Below are 15652 nucleotides of genomic sequence, written 5' to 3' on the forward strand. Positions count from 1 at the left end.
TCTTCTAGTTGTATATATGTTTAAATTAAAAGATATGTCTGATTAAATGAAAGAAGATAATAGTTTTGAGAAAATGATTTGAGAAAAAAACACAATATGGCTGCTTTCACTGCTGTTTTCCACCCACCCCCAAATTAAAGATTTCTGATAAAAACAAACACCAAAGATGCTAGGCTTTTAAAATGTTTGTGACCGGTAGTTGGATACTGACAGAATATAGTATACATCAGGGGTAGGCAACCTTTTTGAGCCGGGGGCCGGGTTGCTGTCCCTCAGACAACTGGGGGGCCGAAGCCAAAAAATAAATAATTAAATAACTTTTAAAAATTAAATACATAAATAAACCAGGACAAATGTAGGACAAAATTTTCAAATGGAAGACACTTTTTTTTAAAAAAAATGGAGGACACGTGAAAAAATTTGCTGATTTTTTAAAAAATGTTAATATAAATGCATGTTTCTGAGGCTTCTATAGATAATTGCCCCCCAAAGGCCCCGGCGGCAATCAGCGGCAGGACTGGGCTGGGGCCGGTCCCAAGGCCTCGCCGGGCCACATCCGGCCCGCGGGCCGCAGGTTGCCTACCCCTGTACTAGAGATAACATAGTCAGACACAGATGTGAAGAAAGTACAATTCCCTCAACAGTTGAAATTCATTGTAGTTTAAATAAAAGAGCTAGGAGCCACTTATCTAAGAATGAACAATGAAAATAAGGAAATATGGTCATTAACTACAATATTGAATATGTTTTAAATTTATTTCTAAAGTCTTATAAGTTGTGGTTTTAATTGTTTTGTTCTCAGTACCCCACAATGAGATCTTTTAATATAGGGTGCCATAAAAAATAATTAGGCTGCAGTCCTGTTGGCTCCAATAAAGGCAGCTATGGCTTTTTGCTTCTTGCCAAAACAAAAAAGAAGAAAGTTTCACTGGCAGTGTCAAGAGAAGGCTGTGGATTCTATCCAGTCGGTTTCCTGAACTCCTGACTTCTGGGTGCAGTTTTCAGAGCTAAGGCAAGTAGTCTGGGAGGACAGTTCAAACAATTACCTGTACATGACATATTTATCTTTCCCCGAGTGCCTTGGCTTGGTCTGATATAAATTTGGAAACCAGGCATGTAAGAAGCAGGTAGTATGGAGCTGGCAGCCATCTCTGTTGCTACCATCCCTCTCCTTGAGCAATAAAAATGTCCAGCAGCACATTGTGATGGAATGTTGCATACATGTGAGGTATGTAAGGGGCTTTTGTAGCGCCTTTGGGACTGAGAAAGAAAAAAGTTGGAAAAAAGCATTAGCTTATGTAGACTTGAGTCTACTTCCTCAGGTGCATCAAGTGAAATACATAGGAACAAACTTGTAGAAGCAGGCTGTGTAAATAGAAATAAAAATGCAAAACCTATGATAAGGTGACAAGTTCAATTTTAACAATGATCTTTGGGGGGACAAAGACAGGGGGAAGGATGTCTAAAGATTGTTATCCAATCTTGTCTAAAGCCAAGATTGGATAACAATATGAATGATGGGAGTTATTGAAATGTGATGTGATCCTAGTTTGGAACCAGAAAGTAGATATGATAAACTAACCAAAAGAGCTCTCATGACGTAGGGATGTTAACTAGGGTTATGATGTATGTGCCACAAAACAATTCTCTCTGTTCAACCCAGTGTCAATGGACTTGACTCTCTGGAGTCTACATACATGTGAGGTATTCACCAACATGATTCCTGCTTTCATTAAGTAAAACATGACTATATAGGTAATCTATTTCACTTTTAGTCCAAGCTATCCATCTGTAGAATAAAAATAATTTAGTGACTGCATGAAAGCTGTTCAGATGAGTTGCTGTTCAATAATTAAAACCAAAAAATGTCAACTGCCATTGAATCCTGCTGTCTGAGGATGCTCTCACAATGTTGTACATCACAAACAAATATGTACTGACAAAGTATGCACAGACAAAACCTTTGGATTTAACTTGGATGTAGATTTTGTCATTTGCTAGCTTCATCAGTTGAACTAGTGAAAAGGAAATGGGTTTCTATGAGTTTTGGATAATACATTTGATGACAATGCTATGCTCGGTTGACCTAATGATCTACTTTGGAATAGTTGAATGCTAGGCTGGTCTTCATTACAGTGAAGACATAAATATTAACTTGTATAATTAATGCAGTCTCAAGCATTCATCTCACTAGAATAATACAGTGGTAACAGAAAAGTGGAATTAAATTCAAAGACTGCAATTCTATATAGATGTATTACATGTATTTAACTCGGAGTAAGCCTAATTTGTTTTCCTCCTCCTACTGAAGTGGGGATTTCTTTGCACTGGTTCTTGGGTCTGATATAAATTTGTTACTGATCTAGCTGTGGACTGAGGTATCATAGGATCGTAGTATGTGTTCCTCTCTCATGCCACCTATGGATTCCAGTCCAACAATATCTGTGGGGCTGTGTGATTCTCACCCATTTTGAAAGATTCTAATCTTTATGAAGAGTGCAATAATTTCACAGACAGGCTTTTGAGCTTGCAAAAAAAAGAAAGAAGGCCAGACACTATATGTGCCACAAAATGTGCCTTAGAAGCCTAAGCAGCTTTCTGTTCTTTCACCATTGCTTCTATATTCTTCATCTTTACATTTATTCACTTCTCTCTCCTTTCCTTGATCTGTGATGTGAGAAAACAACTTCAACTAAACTTCTAACAGTACCTGAGGTTTTCATTAGTCAGAATTTTAAAACATTGATAATTTTAAGTCTGACAAGACCTACTGAAAGAATGGGATTTGCCTATATGTTGACTCAACATTCAACATTTGATTAAATGGCTCCACTCTAATTTCTAGCCCATAGGATTCAGGCTTAATTTTGCTGCATCTGTAGTAATTAAAACTGGTAAAAGGGCATTTGGACCACTAGTGGTGATTCTGGATATACCAAGTTGTTAATTTGTTTTCTTGGAAGTGAAATAGCTACAGATAGTTTGGAAGGGGGTCTCACACCTCTCAGAGAAATGTCTTCAAAGTCCATAAAATGAGTGACTTGCTTTTTTGTTTACCTTTTCCCCAGCCCCTTTGTCAGTGTTATGTATAGAAATGTACTTGCTATTGCTAGCACCTTTGTCAGTGCTATGGCACTTATGTAAGTTATGACTTGCCCATAATTCAGTAGTACAGGAGGATCTAAGGGGAAAGTAGCTGACCATGACTGGACTATCTCCCTACCAGCTTGCCCAATTCTTTGCTCTCAAACAATTCACTATAGTGGTCACATGCATTTCAATTTAGCACAGATTTTGTTAAACACCATTGTTTATTTATCAATCAAGCCTATGTGACTGTGGCAGATTTTCTGTTAAATTAAAACAGTGGTGTGAAAATTGCAGCTCCCCAAATTGGTCTCTTTTTGCAGTCTCTGACGCAGACAGTTCCACAAGTGCTCTGATCTCTCCAATTGATTTTTAAAATTATCTGTGCCAATTTTTGAACTGAAGCCAGCTCTAAATGCATGAAAACTGACTGAAATGCAGTGGATTTAATATCCTGCTCCCACAATCCCCCCCAACACTAGTATAGTCGTCCGAGTGCTGCACTAGGACATAAAGACCAGGATTTGAATCCCTGCATGGCCGTGGAAACCTACTGGGTGACCTTAAGTCACACTTTTTCAGCCTCAGAGGAAAGCAAGGGCAAATTCCCTCTGAACCAATTCTGTCAAGAAAATCTCATCATATATTTATTTGCTATAGCATCGCCATAAGTCAGAAATGACTTGAAGGCAATAAATCACAACAAAAGTCTTAGGATGCTGAAGAAGAAAAGAAATCTGTCAGCAAAGAAGTTCTGACATGGCAGGCACATGTGTAAACTTGAATATACCACATAAGGATTTAAAGGTCACTTGCATTAGACAGATGCAATCATTATCATCTAAACTGTAAAAAATGTTTATAACTCCCAAACAAATAATTTGTAAACTCTCAAAAAATAAACAGAAAAACAAGTTGAAAAAATAATTTTATTGACCAATATTTCAAACCAGTTGAGCGTTCCAACTGCTGATAATCATCCTTACGCCTCTGTACAGTTTTTGTTCAGAACTCTATTACCATCCACAGCTATAAAGTGATACGCATCAGTGTCAGCCTATTGTCACTGGAGAGTTAGAAAGGGAAAGATATTCAATGCCTTGGAAGATCACTTTAAATGCCAGTGGTAGCCTCATACATCAGGATTCATATGAAAATGCATTGTTCAATAGTCCAGAATAGGCACCCAATTGCTAAGGTATGATTGCCAGATAAAAAAGTAGGGTCATCCAATCTGTACTCTTGCTAGCAGTGTGGACACCACTATCAATCACTGTATCAGCTGCACTTCTTTCTGTGGATTATCCATTTGGTAATGTCTGCACCAGTGAAAACTTCATTTCTGTCCAATGCAAAGGTGGAATGTCTTGCTCGCTATGGGAGAATTTTTAAAATCTAAATTTAAAGACCCAGATAGCAAAATGACACCATTTTTAGCAAATCATCGAATGCTGCCTCTATTAAGATCATGTTGCATCCCAGGCAATTTACGTATCAGTAATACATAAAAGTGAAACTCTGATGGTCAACCACCCCTTCTTCTTAAACACTGACAATGTAGACTAGAAAAATGTTAACACCACAGCAAGACAGCATGGTTTCCCCACCTCTTTTCACAAATCTTGATTCATTTAGTTATTATTATTTCTATTGGCTACCAGAAAAAAAATCATAGCCATGGCACAAAAGAAACTTTGTTTCAAAGCTGAGGGTCCATCTTCTGTCTTCAAGAAAAATCCAGCATAGCCTCCCCTGTCTTACAGGTTAAAGCTAAAGCAAAACACAATACTTACAATGTTATTTAGAGTGGGCATGTCTCCCCATTGCAGCTTCCATTCGACTCTGCTTTAAGCCCTGCACAATAAATGATATAGAGCTGTTATAACTGAAGCACAAATTGTTTTGCACCCCTATATACTAGTGGGACTGAAATTAAAATGTGCTAAAATCTGGTTCTGTTCTTCAGTTAATAAGAGAGGTTAAATTACCAGCTCTCAGATTAAAAGAAGGAACATTAGTTGGAGTGTCCTATAATTCCACAAGTGGGAATTATGCAGCCTTTCATGCTATTGCAACCGTAACTCTCTGGTGGCTTGGCTGCTCAAAACAGACATTTGGAGGTCTGTACAATTTCCGTGAATTATTAGCCTTTATTTATAAAGCGCTGTAAATGTACACAGCACTGTACATACAATCTTTTTAATTAGACGGTTCCCTGACCTCAGGCTTACAATCTAAAAAGACATGACATAAAAGGAGAAGGGAAAGGTGGTGGGGCTAGTAGGCTAATACCTATAAAGTACATAGCAATACAGGAAATGGTTCGCTAAAACAGGCACCAAAAGAACATCAAATAGCAAGCGACAATTATGCAATGCCTGGGAACGCTTCTCTGAACAGGATGGTCTTCAGCTCTGTTTTGAAGCTATAGACAAGAATCTGAAGGAAGACAGAGTGCCAACTTCTGTAATGCCATGCAGTTTTCCAGATACAGTGTTCAAGATTTTATGTTTACTGAAAAATTTTCCTGGTGTGGCAACCTGACTGTCAAGGCCTGATTGATGCCAACCTTGAGGTCAATGTCAGTCATTCAGGCACCACTGTAAAACAACATTTATTAAAAGTCTCTCTGACCTAATTGATTTCATCCAAAATTTGCATATGAATTATGGTTTTAAATTGCTTTACCTGATTTTAACTACACTATTTTCAGTTTTCAAACTATTTAATAGGGTTTTAGTCCATTTAAATTATTTCCTGAGTTTTAATACAAGCATTACTGGTTAAACTGATTTTATTGTATAGCATTCTGTGATCGTATGATATAGGACAGAATGTAAGTATTCAAATAAATAAATAAAAATGTTTCATTAAGAAGAGCTTTGTTGTAGTTGTGCGCCCTTCAAGCCATTTCTGACTTATTGCAACCCTAAGACAACCCTATCATGAGATTTTCTTGGGAAGAATTGGTAAGAGTGGGTTTGCCTTTGCCTTACAAGGGCTAAAGAGAGATTTATTTCACACCATCAATAATTCAAGTGTTGACTGGATAATATTGTTTCTTCTTCTGTACCTACAAGTAATGACATGGTCATTAACTGCAAATCATTGGATTTAGGTTGAGTGGTCTATTTTAACTGACCATACTTTGCAGCAAACAGCCATACATTTCAAAATAGGTTAAAATTATTCTTCTCAAGCACAGCACTATTCCCAGGGGCCCTTTCCCTGTTCTGACTAAACTTTCGACAGCTGAGAGCTTCATCTTTGCTATGAAGGCAGTCTGACTAAACAATACTGACTGATGTAGGCAATCTATGGCCCTGCAGATGCTGTTGGACTGCAGTCCCCATCACCCTGTATCTTTGGCTATGCCAAGTTAGGGCTGAGAGCAGCTGCAGCCCAACAAAATCTGAGGAGTCACAACTTGATCTCCTGCCTTGGACACTGCCACATGTGCCTCTAGTAACCCTCCAAGTAAGAATGAAGTTCTCTCCAATATCCTTTCTGTTTCTAGTAAATAGCAAGACATGCAGCCAGAAATTCAATGTTCCACCCTTCTCAGAAAAGATACTGGTATTTAAGTAATTTGACAGATGACTATATTCCATGTGACTGAACATCATGGCAACCACAGTTAAGATACTCAACCAACTGTGCACAGGAGCATTCAAAAGTGCCAAGTGCAGCACCCACCCCATCTCCTTTTTCCTACAACCAGGAGGCTGCTGAGAGGAGAACTGTGTATAAGTAAGGAACTATTTTAAGTCTCATGATAACACTGAGATGGTTGGTTGTTGTTGTTGTTGTTATGGAACAGACTAATTTGAAGATATCTGTCTACCAAATCCATACAATTGGTTAAATGTAATTATTTTTAAAAGGTCTCATTCTTTCTAGAGGATCTCACTGCTTTATCTATCCATAAACATTCATCTTAGAGACACCAAGTTTGAGCAGATTTTTATCAGTTTTACAGACACCTTATTTTAATATATATGTCTAATCTGACTATATTCTGTGTTATTTTCTCATTTTTTTCCTCCTCATTCCTTTTTTTAGTATTCATAATGGATTTTTTAAATTAAGGAAAAATTTGAAATCTGATGTGGGGGTTGATTGCGAAAAGTCCACCTAACAGTAGCAGAAAGTCCTGCACATGCATGGCTTTGTAGTCCAGCAACCAAGAAAGTGATGATTAATTTTGTTCTCACTGTCATTTTAAAAAAGTAAATTCAAAACCCATCTTTATTAAGTTGCTGTATCTAAAGGGTTGGTATTTTTGCATATGCAACGTTTACTTTTCCAAAGAAACTTCTGAAAAATAAAGCCCATGTACCATTAGATACATATCCAAAATTTAATCAGCTGAATTTTTATAAGGGGAAAAAAGATGTATCTCTTACCAAATAGTAGCCTGTGTGATAACCACTCATATACCAAGCAATCAGCATGCTTCCCAAGGCTTCATCATCATCAGGAGAATCTTGACTAAGAATGGGAGGAGGAGGAGGTATCAACTAGAAAAATAAAGATTTTGAACTAAAATGGCTAAGTTATCTTCTCGGAAACTTTAAAAAACAATCACAAATAAGTCACAAAACAGAACAGAAATATATTCACAGAACAGATAGTGTTTACCTACAGATAACCAACACATATTGTTAAAGAAACACGTTTTAGTGCTACAATTGTGCATCCTATCTGGTAGTATTTTGCTGCACAACTGAGGAATACTGTTAAATGCTGTCTAGTCAACTTTAACTTAAAGCAACCAGGTCTTGCAGACTCAAGGCTGTGGCTTCCTTGACTGGGGCTATCCATCTGTAGTGTGGTCTTCCTCTTTTCCTACTGCCTTATTCCTTACTAAGCATTACTGTCTTTTCTAGGGAGTCATGTCTTTCCACAACATGGCCAAAGTATGACAGTTTCAGTTTCGTCAACTTGGCTTTTGGAGTGTTCAAGCTTGATTTGATCTAGGACCCACTGATTTGTCTTCTTCGCAATCGAAGATATCCATAGAATTTTTCTTCAGCACGTTTCAATTGAGCTGATTTTCTTCCTGTCAGCTATCTTTACTGTCCAGCTTTCACAATCATACACAAAAATTGGAATTACAGTGGCATGGACAATCCTAACTTTACTATTCAGTGATATATATTTATACTAGATCTTGTCTAGTTCCTTCATTGTTGCCCTTCCAAGTCCTTATTTCTTGATTGTAGTTTCCATTTTGATTATTGACTAAGCCAATGAATAGAAAATCTTGAATTAGTTCAATGTCTTAATTGTCTGCTTTAAAATCAGACTGTGGTCATTATTTTTTGTTGGTTTAATGTTTAACTGCAAACCTGCCTTTGCACTTTCTTCCTTGACTTTCTTCAGTGAATGTTCCAAGTCTTTGCTATTTTTTACTCATAGCATGATATCATTTGCATATCTTAAATTATTGATGTTTCTTCCTCCAATTTTCACATTCAGCATATACATTAAACAGATAGAGTGATAAAATGCAGCCTTGCCTTACCCCCCACCCCCGCTAACTGGAAAGCATTCTGTTTCTCTGTAGTCTGTCCTGATGTTAACTTCTTGTCTTGAGTACAGGTTGCACATCAAGAAAATCAAATGGCGTGGCACAGCCATTCCTTTAAGAACAATATATAGTTTTCATGATCTATACAATCAAAGGCTTTGCTAGAATTTATAAAGCACAGGCAGGGTTTTGTCTGAAATTCTTTTGTGTGCACCATTATCCAACATGTTTACAGTACAATCCCTAATGCCTCTTTCTTTCCTGAAGCCAACTCAGACATTTGTCATTTCTCACTTCATATAGCACAAATATCATTGTTATACAATTTTGAGCATCATTTTGCCTGCATGGAAGATTATTGCAATGATGCAAACAGATGGCTGCTATCAGTACATTTCAGAAATTGGGTTACCAACCTACATGTTGGTATGCTTTTTCTTACCATACTTTTTACCAATCACTCACCGGTGGTCCTGATGGAAACGGTGGAGGCCAGCCTGATAAAAAAGGTGGAGGTCCACTGAATTTCATTCCAGACTACATTGGTGTTTCAAAGGCAAGAAAAGAAGATTTTCATTATACCAACAGTTGCAAAATTTAACATGCAAAAGATAACAACAGAACCACACTCGAAAAATGTGTAACAATTTTTAAGTATTTTACAACCATGTTACAATACCTGAATAAACTGTTAGCAGTCCTGAAGTTACCATGTTTTTGACAAGCTTTTCTCAAGACTTTCAAGTACAACACATATTCATATAACTCTGAACTAAAACACACTACTTCGGCTTTGTATATAAGCAGTAGCATTGAAGCCTCACACTCAATTCTTCTTTTATCCCCAGCACAGAAACACAGGAAGCTGCTACAGGTGGGACTTCCCCATTCTTATTCTGAAAACTCCCAGCAGTTTGTAAGCATGTTTAAGGATAATGGCTGAGATTCTACATAAACTACTTGGTTAAGCAAGTTAACTAAGTAGCATTTCCCACCCAACATCCCCAATTCTGTTTTACCAGGCAGTAGCTTCTACGAGTAACACAGCACTCTGTCTCCCCTACTGTTCATCGGGGCTCAGCATAGTAATGTTTCCACCCTGCTCCTTCCAGCGCGACAATCAGAAGCAGGAACCCTGCTTCAATTCCTCCTCATAATGAAGATTGCTGACAGGAATGTAGTTGGAAATGTCAGTATGCTGTACCCCAACTGATAGAATAAATCCTTGTTGCCTGCAGTAGCTTCTGCTCAGTAAAATAGGATTGGGGGAATTTTACAAGGGACTCTAAATATTAATCAGAGAACAGCCATGGATGTGTAACTCAAGATTATTTATCTGAAACTGTGATAGTGAATTCCATTCATTAACTTTTATAGCCTGAACTACTGGGCAGGACTTCTTCTGCATTTATTTCAATATCACAGTATAGTCCTAAGTCAGACCACTGACTCAGCACTCTCTCAACAAACTGACAGCAATATCTCTCAGACAGGAATCTGTCACAGTCTTATCTGAGAAAAAACAGGGATTGAATCTGGATCTTTTTTACATCCAGGTAATATATTTTACCACTAAGCTACATCCCATGAAATGCCAAACTAGTGCCTTGTCTATTAAAATATTGGCATTCTCAATTCAATTTCTAAAGAAAAAGGTAAAGCAATTACCTAAAAAGTTTGTCAACACAACCCTGTAGTAATATAAAGATTTTTAGTTTTCTTTCTATGCTTACCCTGCCAGTACTGGGTATTGGTGGTGGAGGAAACTGGGAATTCCATTGTGCCTGTTTTGTATGACCGTGTTTACCAGGTGACTGAAAGGAGAGGTCACTTTCGTCTGTAGAATACTGAGTCTCATTTTCATTCTAGAAAAATAAGTATAATTTGGAATTTATGACAGATACTTTTCCAAACCATATTTATGGGCTACAGCTAAGGAAAACTCAAATGCACATCACACTCTTTCTGTTCTCATATTATACCTCCCATAACTTGCTTTTCCAGAGCAATTCACCTCCTTCCCTATTTTTATCGAATTTCAAGAGTCTTGCCCTATCTCATACTTATCTGCTCTTGTAGCCATTTCTACTTAATTCTGTTGCTTGGATCTATCTTCTCTTCTAATCTTGATTTTAAAAAACACACAGTATAATTTTGGAGATCTGAACATTAAGACAATGTTTAAGCTAAACTTTAAGTAAGCAGAACTTTTGTTGTTGGACTATACACACTAGCTTTCCAATTCAGCAAAAAATCTGAAAGCACAGTAAAATCTTTAAGATAACCTCAAAGGGAGCCAAATGAAAATAAATCATGCTTATCACAATTTGAGCAACTTGCCATGTAATCATCTGGACAAACTCAAGAAGAGCAACAGTAGTTGCCTACATAAATAAGAACCAAAACCACATCATACCAAGATACTAATAAATACAATGGGTTTCAAAAACACTTTTCTTAAGCATTTTTCTTAGTTCAACTGAAACACATGCACAAAGCTCAAGATCAAACAAAAAGAAGTACAATTCCATCTTTCATGTGTATTAGGTTTATGTCCTTCTCAGATTACTTCTAATACCTCTGCAATACCTATAGCATTTTTTCCCATCTCAGCGAGGCATACATTTTGTATTTACCTCAGCAGCACTCCTCTCTTCATTCGTTCCCTCAGTGTCTTCTGGTGGTAGAAGATCTGACAGATTTTGCTCTTCCCGATTTCCATATCCTTTATAGACAACAACACAAGTCCCTTTCTTCCAGTTAACTGAGGTAATAGTTGCTTGGTACATGTTGCCATCTTCAGACCAAACTGCACTGCAAGCATCACCAATTCTCCACTGCATTGGAGGAAAAAGAAATTTATGTTCATGTTGTAATGAAACAACTTTCTCCTTTGCCCCAATATACAAACATTATTTTTCTCCTGCATAAATGAATATAGTGCATATGACATTAATTTTTATTCTTTTAGAATAATCTTTTAGGAACAAACAGATGGCCATCCAGCTTCTGTTTAAAAACCTCCAAGAGGTTTGAGGAGGAGACTCCACCACACTCCAAGGCAGTGTACTCCACTGTCAAACAGCACTTATTGTCAAGAAGTTCTTAATGGTGAGGTGGAATCTATTATCCCGTAGTTTGTATCCACTGCTCCAGGTCCTATTCTCTGGAGCTGCAGCAAACAAACTTGCTTCCTCTTCAGAATGACATCCTTCAAATGTTTAAACACAGCTATCATATCACCTCTCATCTTCTCTTCTCCCTTGAGGATATCTCTGTCTTCATCTGAACAAATATGATACTCCCTAAAGTATCGAGGTCCCAAGCAGCTAAGGGTGTTAAGTGTATTCACAAACACCTTGAACTAAGCCTAGAAGCATGTGGCCAGCCAATGCTATTCTTTTAAGTCTGGCATTATATTTGATGTCAGTATCATACAGTAATGTAAATATTGCTCTCATTTCTAGAACAGAACTGAATCCATGACAAAAACAGAGGCCTGTGTTAATACCAGGCTTTTTGGTATTTCTCCATAAATTTTCATGTACAATGGCAATTAGGTGACTAACAGTTTGGGTCCTATGCTTTCATTTTATATCTGGGAGCAACTCTTGTATTGAAAAGGATTAGATCTTAATTTTATATTTAAAAAAGAGTGATTCTAAACAATGCATTTTATCAGTTTTTGTTTTAAAAATAACCTGTTTTTGTGCTGCAGCATTACTCTTTTTCCTACTTTTGTTCTTCTTATTGTTTTTTCTTTTTGTTCCAGCGTTTTGTTCAGTCTTATCCAAAGACTCTGAACAGTCACCATTCTTCAAAGCATTCTGTTAGAAAAATGTAAGAGAAAATATTTGAGAATTTTTAAAAACCTAATTCAGCTACCTCCACTTTTGATTCCCATATTACAGCTATTTTTCAATATTATTCAACATATACCTATATTATGCATTCATAGCATTTGATATTAGTGATTTAGTCTATCTAGCTGAAAAATAAAAACTCATTTATACAAACTCTAACTTCCAAGGAACCCCAAAGAAAACAACTGTTAGTCCATAGCTTAAAGATCTGATCAAATTAAATGTACTTTGATGAAAAAACTATTTCAAAAAGTTTGGAAAACAATGGCTATGTTTTGAAGTCCTTCTTTTCTTTCTCAACATGCAAGCCATTCCAAGTCCAATCTTATTCAATCACAGATATTTAGTCCTTCCATTGTTTTCCATTTAAAAGCAACGTCTTGTCGACCAACAATTTAAAATTAGTTAAAATATGGCAATACTTCTTTGAAATGCAATCTTTTATATACAGTGTTCTAAGCACTAGAATTAAATAGATAATTATTGAATTAAATTTCTGGTACAATCACTTTCCCAAAGTTCTTGACATCACCAAAGATTACCAGATAAATTCCTACTGCATTTCCTTGATAATGAAGGTGTTAAATGACAATTATACAAAATCTAAATCTGTATTCAAGCAGATTAGTAAAAACTTGAATTTTGAATTTCCTTTTGGAATATGTATTTCTACATTTGTTCCAAGTCGGGACCACAGCTAAATGCATGTGTGATGCCTGTGACAGTCAGATCCCCACAAAGCATCCCTCTTTCCCTCATTTTGAGTTAGTGAACTCCAATCTCTTGTCTAGCAACTTGCTTCTTCTGGCAAGACTCCAGTTCCCCATCGCAAATGGGGGGAAATATGGAATTAATCATATACACAGTGCCCTTCCTGAAACTGGCCGGATACCTTAAACAGCTGAGAGACTGAACAGGCAAAGCTTTCCTTGAAACTATATCGCTGCAATATGAAAGTGCACCTGTGGATTTTGTATTGCAGGTCTTGCTAATGGCATTCTGCTTAGTATTCAGGTGCAATTTTCTACTCCTTCCTTCCATTCCTTTTATTTTGGCTTTCACTCTACCTACTCATGCACAGAAAAGAGGAACTACTATACACTCATCCCTCCATATTTGTGGCTTTGATATTTGCAGTTTTGATAATTCACGGATTTGATTAATATGTTCTCTCTAGGAATATCTAGGTCCTCCAGTGCAACTCTATGGTCAACTTTAACTAAAAGTTGCACTGAAAGACCTAGATATTCCTAGAGAGACTACTCTGTATATTCTGTAGCTGAATACTTTGTAGCTTCTCCAGTGCATTTCTATGGTCAGTATCTGTCGGATGTTGACCACAGAGTTGCACTGGAGGACCTAGAGATTCCTAGGAAGGTGTCCTCTCAGGTAAAAACATGGTGTTTTTGTTATTTGCTTTCCCCCCATATTCATAGGGGTCTTGTGCCCCTAACCCTAGCGAATATGGAGGGACAAGTGTATATGCTTGAGTAAGTTTGTTTTTTCCCACAGCAGCAACTCCCAAGTTGTGCTCAAGTTGTGCTTACTTTGAAGGATGCAACTGCTTTATCATATGCTTTTATGAGTGCTGTATCATCCCATATATCTGAATCATCACTCTGTAGGGATGAAAAAAGAAAAGATACACAAGGTTAGTTTTACGTTACGGAAAGGTTTAAAATTCAAGAGTTTACAGATTGCCTTCTTCAGTGCACCAAGACTATCTCTGTTTGTTGTTGTTGTTGTGTACATGTTATTGTCAACTGATGGTTGAGCCTATCGCAGGGTTTTCTTGGCATGATTTATTCAGAAGGGGTCTGCCTTTGCCTTCAATGTCTGCGGGGGGATCCGAACCCTGGTCTCCAGAGTCGTAGCCCAATGCCTAAAAAGCACACCACCACAATGGCTCTCTCCCAGCGTACAGTGGGACCTTGGTATCCTCTGGGTTTGGCCCCCTGACCGCCTCTGGATACCAGAATCCATGGGTACTCAAGTCCTGCTATATAGAAAGGGGTAAAGTGGCAAAAGAATACTAACACTGATCATACTAGTTTTAATGTCTATCCTGCCTCTTCCCATAGGACCAAGGCTTACTCTCTGGGATTTGTATCTTTGGGGAATATTTGGATAAAGACCCATGGATAGGGAGGGCTGGCCATATACGGACCATATGCGGTTATCTGTATAGATATCATCTCTGCTTTATTGCTGCTGGGGGCCTTCAAGCCGTTCCCAGCCCTAAGGCTGACCCCTCCTGGGACTTTCTGGGAAGGTTTCTTCGGACCCAGGTGGCTTGCTCCTTCCGTCCTCTGAGGCCGAGGCAGCATGGCCTGCTCTCTAAGGTCTCCTCATGGCGGAGCCACTAGGCCCCACTGCCTGCGTCCTAAGGCCTATCACTGCCAGGCTGGCTCCAAAGGGAGGCCTCGGGGGTTCCGTTGCTTCTCCTGCCACAAGAGGGGATCCTCTCCCAAAGGGTTCGGCCTGCAGCAAACGAAGGGCGGCCTAGTGGTCTGACTGAGGGCTGCTGGACTCTGGGGCCCAGGGTTCAAATGCTGGCTCAGCCACGGAAGCCCAGGGGGCGACCCTCTCTCAGCCTCCGGGGAAGAAGGCAGGGCGAAGCCCCTCAGTCGTGGTTCCCTGAGTCAGAAAGGCCTCGCAGGCCCACGATCATGCCTCTACCTGCCCGGCCCCTCGCCTGAAGAGCACCCCTTCCTCCTCGCCGCGGGAAGCCATCAGGCCTCCCCCTCCGCCAGGCCCGAAGCCAACGCTCCCTGAGCCGCAGGCCTCGCTTGGTCGCCGCCGCCTTCTTCCCTCAGGAGAGGCCTCCTCCTCCCCCTCAGCCTCGGAGGAAGGCCTGGCTGCTGCCGCCCTCTACAGGCGGGGAGGCCTCGCTGGCTGCCTTTCCCAGGCGCCATCAGCCTAGAACAGCGGTGCCCTTTAAGGCTTTTGGACTTCAGCTCCCAGAGTCCCAGGCCATTGGCCAACGTGGCTGAGCCTTCTGGGAAATGAAGTCCAAAAGCGCTTATTAAAGGGCACAGTTCGGGGGCTCTTACAGCCCCCAGCCACATAATCCTCTTATTGAAATTAATCTAAGGAGTATGGCAAAGTAGGTCCTGGATGTTGTAGATGCTTCTTTACATGAAACAGCGGTGCACTTAAAGAAAAGCAC

General features: G+C 38.9%; 1 protein-coding gene across 2 annotated transcripts; it reads right to left on the minus strand.

Annotated features, from left to right (window-relative positions):
• Positions 1–3997: 3997 nt before the first annotated feature.
• On the minus strand, positions 3998–15306 carry SMN1 (survival of motor neuron 1, telomeric). Of its 2 annotated transcripts, none has more exons than XM_089493950.1 (9): positions 15163–15306; positions 14031–14102; positions 12322–12447; positions 11257–11457; positions 10354–10485; positions 9086–9157; positions 7494–7607; positions 4881–4941; positions 3998–4153 (listed from the first exon to the last, which is right to left on the minus strand). In XM_089493950.1, the coding sequence occupies exons 1-8, from the start codon at positions 15214–15216 to the stop codon at positions 4885–4887; spliced, it is 828 nt and encodes a 275-aa protein (XP_089350076.1). In that variant the 5' UTR covers positions 15217–15306; the 3' UTR covers positions 3998–4153; positions 4881–4884. The 2 variants fall into 2 exon arrangements, with proteins under 2 accessions (XP_089350076.1, XP_089350069.1); XM_089493943.1 differs by having other exon boundaries at positions 3998–4461; positions 15163–15305.
• Between the last annotated feature and the right edge of the window lie 346 nt (positions 15307–15652).

Source organism: Sceloporus occidentalis, unplaced genomic scaffold, assembly GCF_023333645.1.
Source record: "Sceloporus occidentalis isolate IW3139 unplaced genomic scaffold, rSceOcc1.0.p SCAF_1, whole genome shotgun sequence".
NCBI classification, from domain to species: Eukaryota; Metazoa; Chordata; class Lepidosauria; order Squamata; family Phrynosomatidae; genus Sceloporus; species Sceloporus occidentalis.

What these genes read in the sequence shown, in the direction of transcription:
- SMN1 (XM_089493950.1), bottom strand. Translation starts at nt 15,216, where the DNA reads ATGGCTTCCCGCGGCGAGGAGGAAGGGGTGCTCTTCAGGCGAGGGGCC. An exon ending in AAGCAGTTGCATCCTTCAAA is followed by an intron (nt 12,448 to 14,030) that starts GTAAGCACAACT and finishes TTTTTCTAACAG; the next exon opens with AATGCTTTGAAGAATGGTGA. An exon ending in AAGAGAGGAGTGCTGCTGAG is followed by an intron (nt 10,486 to 11,256) that starts GTAAATACAAAA and finishes TTATTTTTCTAG; the next exon opens with AATGAAAATGAGACTCAGTA.